The 16,415-nt window shown below is 35.4% G+C and overlaps 2 protein-coding genes across 8 annotated transcripts in view; one reads left to right on the top strand and one right to left on the bottom strand.

The window, feature by feature from the left end:
- The window catches only part of ift80 (intraflagellar transport 80 homolog (Chlamydomonas)), a 275,494-nt gene extending 269,629 nt beyond the window's left edge, over window positions 1-5,865 (bottom strand). For 5 of the 6 annotated variants that reach the window (XM_072255425.1, XM_072255426.1, XM_072255427.1 and 2 more), the window contains exons 1-2: window positions 5,787-5,865; window positions 4,847-4,956 (exon numbers count right to left, since the gene is read on the bottom strand). In XM_072255425.1, the coding sequence (XP_072111526.1) occupies window positions 4,847-4,881 (35 nt within the window). In that variant the 5' untranslated portion in view covers window positions 4,882-4,956; window positions 5,787-5,865. The remainder of the gene's footprint in view (window positions 1-4,846; window positions 4,957-5,786) is intronic. The other variant, XM_072255430.1, reaches the window with a different exon arrangement.
- Window positions 5,866-6,091: 226 nt separating this feature from the next.
- smc4 (structural maintenance of chromosomes 4) overlaps window positions 6,092-16,415 on the top strand; it is an 81,048-nt gene continuing 70,724 nt past the window's right edge. Inside the window, exons 1-5 of one of the 2 annotated variants that reach the window (XM_072255423.1) lie at window positions 6,092-6,139; window positions 7,024-7,185; window positions 8,640-8,830; window positions 9,234-9,425; window positions 10,111-10,287. In XM_072255423.1, the coding sequence (XP_072111524.1) occupies window positions 7,047-7,185; window positions 8,640-8,830; window positions 9,234-9,425; window positions 10,111-10,287 (699 nt within the window). In that variant the 5' untranslated portion in view covers window positions 6,092-6,139; window positions 7,024-7,046. Of the gene's footprint in view, window positions 6,140-6,206; window positions 6,285-7,023; window positions 7,186-8,639; window positions 8,831-9,233; window positions 9,426-10,110; window positions 10,288-16,415 lie in introns of those variants that run through there. The other variant, XM_072255424.1, reaches the window with a different exon arrangement.

Here is a 16,415-nt window from a genome sequence, read left to right as displayed (position 1 = left end):
GATGATCCTTCATCCAAACTTGGGGAAAGTTACAATGAAAGCAAGAGGAGAGCAATTAAAGGTACACAAATCTAGTTTCAGACCCGAAAACACTGATTCTTCGGTTTGTTTCTCTCTCCACAGATGCTGCCCAACTCACATATTTCTAGTCTTTTCTCATTTCTGATTTCCAGTATTTCATCATTTTACTTCATAAAAGAAATTGCTGTCTGCAAAATCTTATTCCTTAGATCTTATTCCAAATGAGGAAAATGATTTTAAAACATTTTAAAATCCCATGATACAGTTATATTTCTGGGCATTCAAAGAAAATCCCATATTATAAAGAACTTTACACATCCTCAATACGTTCCAAAGACCTGCACAGAAAATTAACCAGTTTCAGTTAGTGTCATTTCATAGAAAAATTATGCACTTTTGAAAAATTCAGCAGTTATTAATGTTTAGTTAATTATAGTGCAAGCAATAATTCTTAGATCATCAGACATGATATTTTGTTTTTTCTCAAAAGCATGTTCATCTGTTCTAAACTTTTCCTAATGCTGGAATGGTCAATCCTGGAACCTGTAGATCTTTTTGTTTAATGTGAATTTCTAGAAATGATGCAAGCTAATCTTGAAAACAAAGGGAAGATTAAAGTGAATTACGTGACAAGATCACAATATTACCAAATAATAGAAAACCGTTAGGTTTTGCGATGTCTGGGTTTGCAAAGGACATTTGAAGGGCTGAGACAAGTTAGACCTGAAAAATCGCTTTTATTTGTTTAAGCACAAAAGAGTCATAGAATTGTTATAGCGCAAGATGTGGGGTCTTGGTCTGTTGAGACCACAAGGACTCCAATTAGAACAATCCTATTTCCATATTCCAATATCCATTCTGTGCATTTTCAGACTGGAGTCACAGTTGGGCATTTAACAGTTGAGGCAGGGCTTACACATTATCACGTTCTACAAAATGAAAACAGTTAGGATATGGTAACAACATATCCAGATGAGCTTGATGCTTTTTATACATGATTTGAAAGAAGAATATGACATTCCTACACAAGCTCCCACAGCTCCAATGACCTGTGATCCCAGTCCCAAAGCCAACATCAAGACATCCTTAAAAATGGTGAACCCACAAAAACCATCTGGCCTGACATCATAGCTACCCAAGATTTGAGCAGACCAACTAGAAGTATCCAAGAACTCGTTTCTGCAGTCTGAGTTTCCCACCTGCTTAAAAAGGGTACCCATAGATGTCAAAGAACAGAATGTTGGTCTGCTTCAATAACTACAATCCAACACACTAACATCCACCATAATGAAATGCTTCAAGTTAGCTTCAGAAGTGATGTGGATCTCCTTCAGTTTGCCCATTGCCACAACAAGCCAACAGCAACTGCTATCTTATTCACCTTCCACCCAATCTAGATCATCTGCACAACAGTAATGCAGACGTTTATCTGCTGTTCAACTGCAGCTTGACATTCAAACCATCATCTCCTTCAAACTCATCACTAAGCTCCAAACTCTGGATCTCTGTCCCTCACTACCATACTCTGCAACTGGATCCTTGACTTCCTCTTCAGCGGATCTCAATCAACAGACAGCAACAACATCTCCTCTTCACTCATTAACACAGGTGCACCTCAGAGTTGTGTGGTTAGCCCACTGCTTTATTCTCTTTGCACTCAGACTGTATGGCTAGGCTCTAATGCTCTCTATTAACTCACCAACTGTAGCACTGCTGGTGGATGAATCATGGGTGGTGATAAATCACCACAATTAAGTTAGGGCATTTGGTTGAGTGGTGCTACAATAATAATCTTGCACTTAACGTCAACAAAACTAAGGAATTATTTGCTGACTTCAGGAGGAGACAATACACCAGTTTTTGTTGGTGGGTCAGATTTGGAGACAGTATGCAGCTTCAAATTCCTAGGTGTTCACATATCAGATTATCTGAACTGGGCCCAACAGTGTTGAAATCATGGAAAAAAACATACTACCACCTCTACTTTCTTGAATACATAAGGCGATACAGCATGTCACCAAGTACTCTTAACTTCTAAAGATGTACTGTTGAAAGCATCGTGACATAGTATGTCAATTCCAATGCAGAGGAACACAAGGAACAGCAGAGGGCTGAGGACACAGCCCAGTCTATCAAGGACACAACCCTCCCCAGCACTGACATTGTCTAGAAGACGCAGTGCTTCAAGCAGACAGCATCCATCATCAAGGATTCCATCCAGGTCATGTACTGTTCTAGCTGCTCCTGTGAAATGAAGGTATAGAAGGTTAAAGTCCCCCACTGCCAGGTTCAGGATCAGCCATTTGTCTCAGGTTCTTGAACATACAGTAACACTACCTCAGAATTGGAGCATGATGGACCATCTCTTGCACTACCATCAACTTGGCCTTTAGAAGAGGAAAAAAACAGAAAAAGAATCTTTTTCCACTCTATGGTATGTTATATTCTGTGTGTTTGCTGTACATACATGATGCTGCTGCAAACAAGTTTTTCAGTGTCCCGTACTTTACCATACTTGGGTACAAGGCATTACACTCAACTTGTATTTCAAGTGTTCCTCCTCACATTCTCATTGCATTTTGCACCCATCACATAAAGTTCCTTCGTCAGCCAACATTCACACATGGGACATCACCTCAGTCTTTTTCCACTTCAAGGAGAAAACCCAATCATCTTACAAGATTAATGCTCACATAGAAACACTTCTTACATACCTTTAAAAAACCATGCAAATTAGTGAAATCATCTGATACTTCTTTGCACTTGCCCATTTTGTGACAGTGTCTTACTTCATTATACTCCTCTCCAATTACTTTCATGCCATTTTCATTTTTTATATTTTATGGTCCATACCAACACACAAGTCTTTAGTGTATTTCAGAAATAAAAAATTGGCTTTGAAAGGGAACGCTCGTCTCTCCTCCAATCTGGAAAACAACCTTTCAAGCTGTATTTTCAATTTAAGTCAATAATACTGCTAGGAAGTCTTTTATTCCATAAGCATTTAGGATATAACGTGGAACCCTGTCAAACACATCTACTGCATTCCTTTACCGAACTTTCTCTGTGACCATATCAAAAATTTTAAAGAGATTGGTCAAATGGAACTTATCTTCATCAATATTGGCTTTTCTTTATTAACTCAAGATTCTTCAAGTGGTTTTTACTCATTCCAAATCCAACAATACTGTTTCTGCATGGAAGCTGGCCGATTGGAACACCTAGAGTCAAAGTCAGTACTTCAGTATTTTATTACTGATGTACAGAAATGATGAATAACTCACAACTACAGTGTAACACATTTATGGGTGAATGGACCTAACCTCTAACTTCCAACATAAAAATATGCGCTACAAAAATGCAGTAGAAGATTCCAGGTATAAATAAACCTTTTATTTTGTGTTGTATATTGGTTAAGTAAAGTTTTTAAGAAATATTTCAGGCTTGTTTTGCCACGTATGCCTACAGCACCGATACAGATTTAGTATTGTCAGTCAATACCTTGAATAGATCTGGTTACCAACCATTCACACACAGAAACTGACTCCATAATTCTAAGCCTTTCATTATAATAATAACAACAGGACCACTGAATCATTGAAACTTGCATTTCGATCTGCACCTCTGAGTTCTGTGTGTGAATACATACTCTTACTATCTTTGAAGACAGGCTAAAGTAACCATTGCTGAAAAGTATAGTCTCAGATTGACACACAAAACAAATCAAATTCCAAAGAAACAAATTCCATTAAATCAATTTGATACATTAACTTCCATTTTAGTTTGCACTCCAGTACAAAATTAAAGAATATATGCAATTGTATACTGCTTACTTGTGGGGAGGGGGCAGGGGTGTCAATGGATTTGAAAATATTGTCTGGTCCTACTATCAAAAAAAAAGGGGCTTTGCATCCTTTACATCTAAATTCTTCCAGGTTTACCCTACTTTACTTCTATATGTGTAAATATACCAATACATAAAATTTCAATCAATTCAAGTATGAAATTTACAAGTAAAGCCAGTAGCAATATTTCTGTTGGTCCAAGATGTGCAAACAAGTCTGATAAAATGCTTCACATTTTTGTTCCAGAATATTCTCATCTTAAAGTTTGACTACTGAACTTAATCCCCAAAAAACTTTTATATCTACCCTGTCAAATCAATTGATAAACTCACACATCTTAAATAGATCATTCCCTAATTTTCTAGACAGAAGGTAATACATATCTTGTCAATGCCACTTGCCCACATTATTTAAGTACTATGGTGTCAGTATTATTCTAAAGAATATCATCTACATTCCCTCCAAAGTAGGGTGTCCAAAGAGAATTCAGTTCTTCAGGTACAGTCTCAATAAGAGATGAATAAGGCTTCAGGATAAATTTCATATTTCAGCTTTTGTTACCCATTCACTTATGGCTACATCCCAAAAACTAAAGTACACAATGTAAATTTAATATAACAAAGATTGATAGAAATACTCAACACGTCCGGAAGCAATAGATTTAATGTCTCAGTACTATGATCTTTCTGAACAAGGTTCAGTTACCTACTCGATATTTTATACAATATGCAGACATCAACAATAAATCCATTTGATAGGATTAGAACATGTATTAGTTAATTGTGCTGTTTTATCTATGCTATTACTAAGGTAATAACAAGCAACTCACAGTCTCCAAATAAAATAACACATATTAGATACAATTTTTAAAATACACAAGTTAGAACTAATCTCCTGGCAAATACATGACAATTCTCCTAAATAAAAGCAGAGGACTTTTTAAATTCCTACTACAAAACCAAATAATATAAAGGATATGTTTTGGTTCTTTTAAAAGTGAAGTCTTCAGTCTCATTCTTTAGAAATTGAGTTAGGTGCAATGATTAAATTTACTCCACAAACAGTCACAGTCCCAAACTGTCGTTGGTAGCTGCCAAATTTGAGAGAAACAGCAAGTTGCATTTAAATGGTGAATATCAATTAAATGTAAACACACTACATAAGAAAAAACAAATTTAAAGTGTGTATATAAAAATCACAATAGAGCATTGTTTCACCAAAGACTACATAACTGAAACAATATAATCTTGGAATGAAGGCATACTGGGATAATTTTCTTTTAAGTTTTAAAAAAAAATTAACTGCATACCTGAAAGCCAGAAATCATCAATATCAACTCTATTATTATTATATTTGCATCTTACAGTTAAGTTGATGCTATTAGCTTTGCAATATTTCCCCCAGCAGAACCAACATTGCAAAGGAGGAATTTGCCAAATCAGCAAGCTCCATACGATTCAGTAGAGCCAAAAAAAATACGTTTAAGGTGCTGATTTTTCAAAGAGATCCTTTACTAGAAGAGTGGCAAAAGTCAACAGTTTTGAGCAAGAAAATAAGGTTGAATGAAACATTGTAAACAACTTTAATCCAGTTTACTTTTGAAGCAAAAGCAGCTGTAAAATTTAAGGTGGAGTGGCAATACTCCTCTGCGGACAACGATGATAAACATTTCTACACACTGGTAGTTATAAAGCTGCTCACAGGTTGTAGCAGAAGTGAGCTGATTGGAGATCTTGATGAATCACATCACCTAACAACCGTTTTCCCAGTTGATAATATTGGGCCATAAAACTATTACGTTTCGAAACAGAAAGGACCTAGGACATAATTCTTAAATAACTAGCAAGTACAATATAAAGTAAACCATTAGCGTTCTGCGTACAATTAGTTCACTATTAGATAATTAGACTATTACTTTACCTCAGAGACGCCTACGATAAATGATTGCTCAAACACCTCTCTTGGTTCAGTTGTAATAGCATCATCGCACTAATCTCGGGTTCTCTCGCGGTATCACAGCGCACTGCTTCTTGGCAACCGGCACAGCAACCGCAAGAGAAAAATAAATGAGTGATTTTTTCAAAAAGTAACACACACTACCGTATTGTTCACTAATAGCATTAAATAAATGTGCGCCCTTGTCAATTTTAATTTTAACTTTTTGAAAATTGGCATTGGCCCCATTTTTTCAAACCGGCTTACCCACAATGCTTTGTCCCTCAACGAATTTCAGTCAAGTTTAGTTTTCGGCGCCATTTTCGACTGGGACGGAGGTGAGCGCTCGAATTTTTCTTCAATTTATTCCTTTATTTTTTATTTTCTCTGCTTGAAAATGATCCAAAAATGTTCTTAAATTTTTTAAAAAAATAATAATAAGCTATTTGAGTTGGAAAGTCTGAAAATGGGTTGATTTCACAGGTATTTATGCAGTGGAAATGAAATCTTTTTTTAGCGGGATGAGATGCATGACAAATTTGTAAACATGTTGTTTCAGGGAAGTGGTTACTAACTGCATTTTTCCCCTATTTGGTTCATTGTTTTAGATTAAACTTTGGGTGGTGTTGGTATGTCCTAATGATTGATTAATTACCATTATTAAAATCTATCTGGATTTTAAGCTTTAAAAATCATTTATTATTTGTCAGATTTTTCCCTTCTGCGCTGTAACTTAAATATATTTCCGTTTCTGGGGTATTCTTTAAAAACAAAACTCTTTACTGCAGTTGGAAGTCTGAAATTAGGCAGAAACTATCAAGTTTTTTGTTTTTGTTAGATTTTGTCCGCCTGTTTAAGATGAGTGACGTAGACTGCTGGAATATACGTCGTTATGTACCGAATTTATGATTACATTTGATTAAAGGTTATTAAATCTATTTTTAAAGTAGATGTCGTTTCCCATTGCTGATATAGCTTTTGTGTGTTTTCGACCTTTCTTCGTTAATGGCATGATGTGGCATTGGTTTAGAGAAGTACAGTAACTTCTGATTTGAGTAAAATTGCGGTAAATTTAGATTAGGTAATGTTTATTTTCGCGAGACTTTTAAACAAAAGCTTTCGTTTCATCTGAAATCTCCAATTCTGTACATGTGAGTTTACTTTTTGGGATTGAATGTCCGCGAAGCGATTATTTGTTTTCAGTTATTTTCTTTCCTTTTAGCAATTTCTAGTCGAGGTTGTACCATGCCTGCCAAAATGAAATATTCCACAGCAAAGCAAAGCGCAAAACTTGGTCCGGAGGGAGCAGAACCTTTGGATGCGTCTGACAACGGAATGGATATCCAACAAAAGGCAACCACACCAAATGTCGGTGAAGTTAGAGGTAAATTGTTAAATTACATGCCTTATGGCATATATATAGCATTTGCTGTTCAAAAGAATTGATTTAATTTCTTGTAATATTTTTAATCATTAAAGTTTTGGGTTATCGTTGTCTTGTAAGTTTTTTGAAAATTGAAATCAATCTCCTGGAAGATTGCTAAGCAGGTTGCCGATTTCACTTTTTTTTATCATTTTGAAGCAATTTGGTATCGTGCTGTAAATGATCTTAATGCATTTTACTTGTTTCTAACGGAAACAGTTCATTTATGTAGAGCGAAAAAAACAACTGGCGTTAACTTGTGTTTATGTCAAGATGTTATTTTAACAAATTTCATTGACCATGGCAAAGAATTGCTTGTTCCTTTAAAGTTTCTCTTGCTCTTTTTTGACGGTATTTAATAGAGACGTGTGCGTTGTAATTATCTAGGTTTATCTTAATGAATAATTCCTTTTTCTAATTGTGTAATGAATGACTTTATTTTGATAGCTCCATTTCTCTCCTCCCCCCTCCCCCCGCCCCCCCCCAGCTGATGCACTGTGGGGTTAGAGTTTTCTTTTCATTGTGTGCCTTTTTCCTTTGCGCTTGTTGTACAGTACATTAATGGTGGGGGAGGGGTTTGACATTCTGTAGACTGGAATACAAAATTACAAAACTGCGTTCGGGAGTTGAAGACTTAACAAATTAGAAAGGAGGGATGCTTTATGTGCTTGTTTTTTTGAGGGGGTTTTGTTTCCATCTGAACAATTGGTTTAAAATTCGTTTATGCAGATCGTTCTTGCAATTACTCAGCGAGTATTTGGCAAATGTACAAGATTACTAATCTAGTTAGATAGTTACTAGCTGTTTTGCTCCACAGTATTTTTGCATTCAGTTTTTAATATGAATCCACGAGTTCTTGTAATATGTCTTCTGACAGTATCTAGCTATTGTACTATGCTACAAGTTTAAATGCACATATGAAACTTCGTACATAAATTAAACCCCACCTTTCTTACCAGACATCCCCCACCACTATAACCTTTCACAAACACTAGGACAGTTTTAGACATTTACTTGGTTAGTTTGTTAATTTTTTAAAAAAATATGCTTTCGATTTAGCTTTCAAACTTGTTATTCGTGATAATGCTTTTAGTCTGAAAGGTGTGTGATTTATATTTTTAGGGAAATATATCTCGGTCATTTTTCTAAAGGTAGTCATTTACATTTGGTGCTTCTTGTTTTGGTGGAACTAAATCTTTTAACCATACAATTCAGAAACTGTAATTGAATATTCATACTTGTATTTTTTTCACACGAGGGTATCTGCTGTAAATTACTTTTTAATTTTAAATATTTTAGAAAATCTAAAGTGGTTTCTTTTGAAGTCATGAATTGCAAAGCTGGGGTTCCAAGTTTAATGTTATGTATCATTAGTATTAACAGTATAACATTTAATTTATTTTATTTCTTTTTAGATGCTACCTTAGAATCACCAGTTGAAGCAGTAAATAATCAAAGCTTGGAAGAAATTTTAGCTGGCATATCTCCTCCTCCACCCCCAGCAATGACCAATGAACCCGGAGCTCCTCGTCTCATGATTACACATATAGTGAATCGAAATTTCAAATCTTATGCTCAAGAACAAATTCTAGGTCCTTTTCACAAGGTAAAATAAAATGCAATTAAATTATTTATTGTTCTATGGGTTCCTCTTAAGAAAATTAATTTTTCTTTCAAAACCTGGGCTAGGAAAACTATAGGTTTTGAAACCTCTTGGGTGGAGATGTGAAACTGAAAAATGCTTGATCAGTTGCCCTAAATTTAGAATTGATGTGAATTTAAAATGTAAGGTTCTAAACATTTTAAAATTGAATTTCTTTTACAAAACACTGAATCATATTAAAACTTTGCTGAAAAGAGTAATAGTTTGGAGCTGTCATGTGAATGGAGAGCTAGAAGCAGAGCACACCACAAAATGTATTCAGAAATACTTCATTTTAACGTGAATAATAGCTAAAGGGGAAAAATCGTAAAATAACTGCAATCTTCTGTGATTTTTTTTAATGCAGAGATTTTCTTGTATTATTGGACCAAATGGCAGTGGTAAATCAAATGTGATTGATTCAATGTTGTTTGTTTTTGGGTACCGAGCCCAAAAAATTCGCTCCAAAAAATTGTCTGTGCTCATTCACAATTCTGATGAACACAAGGACATTCAGAGCTGTACTGTGGAAGTTCATTTTCAAAAAATCATAGATAAGGTAATTATAATAAATAATTTAAATAAGCTTAAAAGGTGTTTTTAGATTATGTTGTTTAAATGTTTAAAGCACCACTATACTTCTAAACTAAGGTTAATAATTTCTTGTAAATAATGTGGAATATGAAGTATGCAATTAAGTAATTGTCCTGGCTTTTTAAGCATGTAAATTAAAATATTGAAACAGACCTCTTAATTTGTAGCTTTAGGAGCAAAACAAAAGAAAATATTGTCATAAGCAATTTGAGCAACTTGCTTGCCAAAAATATTTTTTAAACTAAATACTACTATTTTAACTGAAGTAATGACCCCTTTATAACAGTAACAAATGGATATCTGTAAAGGTACTGACAATGACAATGCAATCAGTATTTTCCCCCTTATTGAATGAAAACAAAATGTATACGTGGATTTAAAATTAACTAATAAGCAAAACGATTTGATGTTGAACTTTGCAAAAGAGCAGATGTGCTGAGAATAAGTCAAATAATTGACAATTTTACATTTTTAAAATTTAAGGCAATATGCTGCAGCAATTATTCAATTCTCTCCCATTTTATTTCAAAATTGTATGTTATAAAGGTAACTAATTGTTTTATTGCAAAATAAAGAATAGTTGTTTAATGTGCCATGTGCTGCAAATTTGAGTTGTTTAATAATTTTTCAAAAAATGCTTTCAATGAAAGGAGGGTGAGGATTTTGAAGTTATTCCAAATAGCAAGTTCTATGTTTCGAGAACTGCCTACAAGGACAATTCTTCTGTCTACCATATTAATGGGAAGAAATCTACGTTCAAAGATGTAGGACTGTTGCTTCGCAGCCATGGGATTGATCTGGATCACAACAGGTTTTTGATTCTTCAGGTAGGTCTTTTAAAGTTACCTCAAACTGTATTTACTTCCAATCAAAGTGTTAATTTAAAGAACAAACAAGTGTGTGTGGAAGAAATAAAGATTATGATATGTTGAAGTGTTTTTCCTGTACCCTTAAATTGCCATAGCAGCACATCATGGTTTGCAGGGCTGCTCTCACAACTCAAACCATTATTTGCTGCTTAAGTGATTTATGGTTAAACCAGAAACACAATTATTTCTTATGCAATGAATTGCTCTGATTACCATTTTTGACGTATCCTGTGAACACTTTGGGGACACATGAATGAAATGCCGGTTACATTTTAGCAGCACGTAAATATTGGCGTGGTAATAATTAAACCAAAAAACGCCAATATTACTTGTGCTGCTGCAGTGTGACTTGGTTTTGTCGCCACCAAAAATGCATTGAAGAAATTCATCTAATTTTTACCTAGTTAACAATGAAAATTTCAATATCGTTTGCTGTTGGAGTTATGTTTTCTCACGTAGTATGTCTATTTAACTGTCATGTAGCTTTACAACAAGCAATATTGTGTGTGAATACTGCCAAATAAAATATTTTTTAATTGTATTAGCTACAGAACATTAAAGATAAACCAACTTTAGTATAAAGTCTTCATAATTTTATTGACTGAAATTATGAGAAATGGTGTCAACAAAATTAATTTACAAGATCCACGATATTATACCTGGTTCTGGTTCGATGTGAAAATTAAATTTAATTTGATTCAGATAAAAGCACAATGGAGGTGAAAAATATTCTGTTTTATTAATAATTCAAAGAATAACATTTTAAACATTTTGTTCAGTGATTTGGCTGATGCAAGTGTCATACATTACAGACTGTTTACTAGCTTTCTTCTCTGCCCTCATTCTATTTCTCTTTTTATCTAGTAGACTTTTTCGCATGCATTGCTAGTTTGCTTGTACAGAGGATGGAAGAACCTCATTTGATAATTTTTTGAAAGCTGTTCATATAATGAAGTTATTAGAATGAAATATGATAAACAGAAAAAATGTTTGGCTTTAATTTGAAAACATTGGGAGAAATGTATCATTACATTTTGTAGAACATATATCCATCTGCAAGATCTGATGTTCTTGCCCACCTGTTATTAGGAATTCTTGAAATGACCAGAAGATTGATTGAAAAAGACAATATCTAATCATAACTGAACTACAAATTTACCTAATATTGTTCTTTGCAGATCTCATGGTCAAGTCAAAACAGTTAAAGCTAAAATCAGCATCATTTCAGTTAAAATTGTCCTGAATTTAGACAAAAACTAATGGAGATGCTAATACAAGATGCAAAGAACAGAAAAAGATCTAATAAATAACAGAACTGTGAAAGGGGAATTCGGAGAAATGTGCAAGGAAGATATTGGTTAAAACTTAATTTTCCAATGTAGTTTGTGATAGTGGTCAGCAGCGATGTGAATTAGATAATGGAAATATTTGTAGCAAGTCATTGAACATATTGAATGATAACTTTACATCAATTGTGGAAAAGGGTAGGGAAAAAAAACTATTGGAGATTCTCCATAACCAAAGTAATGGTGAGAATATAATGGACCAAAGAACAGTGGATCTGAATAGCTTAGTGATTTCCATCCGAATGTTTCGTACAAGGTAGATTAGAAAATTGCAAATACCTTAACTTTAATCCTGGAGTATGCTTGCTTCAGAAACTTACTTCAGAATGCAAAGTTACATGATTCATTGTGTTATATAAGAATAATAAGAGAGGAAGAAACTGAATTGTAGATGTGGTAGCATAACATTTGTTGGAAAATTTATAGATATTGTGATAGAGAGTGAATATTTTACAGTTTTTTAGCTGTTTGGTTTGAACCAGCACCAATTTAGAGGGAGTTGTTGATGACTGATAAAGCAAATTTGAATGTTTTAAAGAGATGACTATATTGGATGTAATTGGAAAGTGGGTTGCAGAGACATTTGTATGAGTCTTTCACAAGACTTAAGCTACATAATAGTCTGTTGGCAAGAGATAAAGATAGTTAAACTAATGGCAGCTTTGTCTAGCTAAGAAAATTACTAAATGGCAGAGAAAAAATACAAATACTCTTAGTATCAGGTGGAATATGACTAATGTTCCAGAAAGATTGTTATAGGCTTACTGCTATTTGTTGTATGTCTTAATGAGTTGAATGTTGGAGAGTTGCATATTTTGCTGACGATACAAAAGTGAGAAGTATTTTTAAGCATTAGGTGGCAAAAATATTGAACAAATAGACAGAGCTGGAAAAGGAATATTTTATAAATGTTCGCAAGATATACCCTGGAGATCTGCTCCAGTGGGATCAATAACTGAAATACCAAGACAGATGGACAGAAAATAACCCAAACGTGGGACTGGAGTGCAAGTGGGTGGAATAATTTGTATATGTGTAAAAAGCTTTGAGTAAATTGTGAGCAGTTCTCCATATTGAACTTCAGGAAGAACATTTTGGATGTCAGGAGTGTGCCAGGGGTTTACCAATTTAACACCTAGATTTTCCCTGTTAGTTTGCAACCCCTGGAATTTAGATGGTTAGTAGGTTATGATTGTGCTTTTCAAGGTTTTAAAGGAACTTGAAGGCAGATGGCAGTAAGTCATTTTTTGGACTGATATAAAACTTAGCCTTTTGAGAATGAGGTTTAGAAATACTTAAAACTCAGGCCCCACATAATGCTGAGGATGCGTTCCTCAGGGGTGGAGTGCTATGTGGGGTCATCGTAGCATTACATAATGGATATGTGTGTCTGATCTTTTTTTTAAAAATCAAACCCCAGATATATGATACTTTGCATATACTGAGTAATTTGTGGAGTGACAATCATACAAATAGGCTTAACCTGCACATCAGTGGAGTGGCAACACATCACAGCAGCAGTGGAGGTGATGGTTGCATCTTAGAGGAGGGGTCAGGCTGTGGGTTTTTCAAGTAGGTGTGGAGATTTGGGTGACTTAAGTTTCCTCTCATGAAGTCTTGGTAGCAGGAAATCATGTTGAGAGCGCCTCTCTTTGCCTTATTGCTTTGCTTCCAATCGGTAATTATCAATGAACTGGTCCATGATTTGTAAAATCGCGCTGATGTTAGTGCTGAGGAATTTTATGGTGATGTATTTTGCTGGTGTTTCCTCTTCTCCATCCACGTCCTCAGATTCACCCAGGATGCATTGCTCTGCCAATTCTTGAAACTCTTCATTATTAAGGCTCTCACCATGAGAATGCAGTAATTCTTCAACGTTGCCATCATTAACATCCTCAAATGCCGCTTAAACTGGCCAGGGTGTTGTTTTATTTGACTGATTCCGCCTGAAATCCAAGGAGTTTCACATCCGTGCTAATCCTTTTCCTAGACATCTGAGATGTACTACCCTCACTAGAAGTTGCAGGTTCTTTTCCAGACATTATGGGTGAAAAAAGTGGAATGAATTGGCTGAAGGGGGCAAGATTATTTTTGCAAGCAGGGAGGGGGGGCAAGCGTGAACTAATATGTGATTGGTTGTGAGGGACTCAGAGTGTATGTAAAGCGCAATGTTTGCGGCAGCCACCCGGATTTTAAGTGTTATTGAGAATGAACGTGCATCATTTAAAAAAAAAATTAACTACAAATCAGTACTATGCAGGGTTTGAGTGTTCATCTGAGAGAATGAAGAAACTTTGTAAGCTCTTCCAGCCCAGCAAATGATGGCTAGGTCAGTTGTTGATTTCAAATCCAAGACTGATCGATTTTTGTTAACCACAAATATTAAAGAATATGGATCAAATGTAACTATGGCTTTAGGTCACAGTTCAGACTTGCTTTCATCAAATAACAGTACAAGCTTAGTCATTCCATTGACTTGTGCTGAATTAAATATATACATGTGCAACAAACTGGCAAGGGAATATTGGTTGCCTGCAATCAAGGAAAGACTCGTAGTAGTATCACTGCACAAATACCTGTTGGTGGTTGGTATATGAAACAAGTAGAGGTTTGTGAGATATAGTTCTGACCCGTGGAATTCTATAATGAAAGGATTGTTTTTACCAAATGTTTAGGAAATAATCGTTTGAATCTGGACCATGGTAAATGATGAATAATCAATTATGTATATGTTTGCAAGAGATTTAAATAGGATATCTGATTTATTACAAAGTTATTTGACATTGGGATGCAATAAGTTGATGATCGACCTAGATCGTGTGCTGAGAAGAAATAAGTTGGGGTGGAAGAATCTGGTTAATAGACAGGACAGAATTCTGTAATGTTAAAGCAATCGTAATGCATGGCAAGGTGTATAACGTAAAAGTGAAAACCTAGTTTTCTGACTATTTAGCTGAGATGTGAATAAATCTGTCAAACAACGAAAAGCATATCCTGCAATCTGAAATAAAAGTAGAAAATCCTGGAAACACTCAACAGATCGGGAAGGAGTTTTTGGGGATATAAACAGATTCAGCATTGATGACCTTTCATCTTGTGCTGCCTGGCCTGTATATTCACATTTTCTACTTTTTTTTATTATTGTTGTACTACATATAATTCTGGTATATCAAATTTACATTGTATATCCATTTATTGCGAATAATACAAAAAATTAATGGTGCAAATTGAGGAATAGAGAACCTGATGGGTTATCATCACTTTCAATACCTTGAATTATAAGACAGCTTGGTTTCACATTAACTGCTTATGGTTTGAAATTCTGAAAAAGTTGTGATTTCCTAGACATCTTGCAAATAAGCTGATCTTGCCATGCTGACTCAGATCAATTCCATTTCCCCCCCCCCCACCCCATATATTTTGATACAACCTACACAGTGTAGGACATTTCCCATAATTTAGCTAGTCAAAGTTTCGTTAGGATATGACAAAGCTGGAGTACACAGAAATTTGTATAAAGTTCAAAAAAATTTTTTTTTAAGTATGTAATGTGTCACCATGTACAACTTTGAGAATTATTTTCTTGGGGGTTCAATAAATCCAATAATCATAATAGAGTCGATGAAAGCCCGGACCAACAGGGCAGGCAAACAGTGTGCAAAAGACAATAAGCTGTCATTACCAAAAAAAGTAATAAATATTGAAAACATGAGATGAAAGGTCCTTGAAAGTGAGTCCATAGGTTGTCGGAGCTGTTCAGTGATGGGAGTAAGTGAAGTTAACCCCTCTGGTTCAAGAGCCTGATGACTGAGGGGTGAAAACTGTTCCTGAATATGGTGGTGTGAATCCTGAGGCTCCTGTGCCACCTTCCTGATGACAGCAGAGAAGAAGAGAGCATGACCTGGTTGGTGGAGGTCCCTGATGATGGATGCTGTTTTCCTGCAACGACACTCCTTGTAGATGTGCTCAATAGTTGGGAGGGTTTATCCATGCTGGACTGGGTGGTATCCACTACTTTTTGTACAAATCTCCATTCAAGAGCATTGGCTTTTCCTTACCAGGCTATGATGCATCCAGTCAAAACACTCTCAACAACACAACTATAGAAGTTTGTTAAAATTTTAGATGTCATGCTGAATTTCCACAAACTCTTAAGGAAGCAGAGGTGCTGCCATACTTTTTTTTTCATAGTTGTGCTTACATGCTGAGCTCAGGACAGTTTTCTGAAATGATAATACCAAGGTATTTAAAGTTGTTGACCCTCTCCACCTCTTATCCCCCAGTGTGTACTGGCTTCTGGATTCCTCCTCCTGAAGTCAATAATCACACATTTGTCTTGCTGACGTTGAGTGGCCACTCAGCCAGATTTTCAATCTCCCTCCTGTATGCTGATTCGTTGCCACCTTTAATTTGGCCCACATCAGTGCTGTCATCAACAAACTTGAATATGGCATTGGAGATGTGCATAGCCACCCAATCATAAGTACAGCAGGGTCTCAGTTCACAACCCTGTGATGCACCTTTGCTGGTGGAGATTGTGGAGATACTATTGTCAATCCAGATTGATTGGGGTCTTCGAGTAAGAATATTGAGGATCCAATTGCACAAGGTGGTAATGAGGCCAAGGTCTTGAAGCACTTTGATTAATTTTGATGTACACATCTTTGCTGTCCAAATTTTCCAGTGTTGAATTAAGAGCAATGAGATGGCATCAGCTTTAGACCTGTGCCAGTAGGCAAA

This window comes from Mobula birostris, chromosome 4, assembly GCF_030028105.1.
Source record: "Mobula birostris isolate sMobBir1 chromosome 4, sMobBir1.hap1, whole genome shotgun sequence".
NCBI lineage: Eukaryota > Metazoa > Chordata > Chondrichthyes > Myliobatiformes > Myliobatidae > Mobula > Mobula birostris.
Note: the sequence above shows the minus strand (reverse complement) of the source record. Positions and strands in the feature narration are given on the sequence as shown.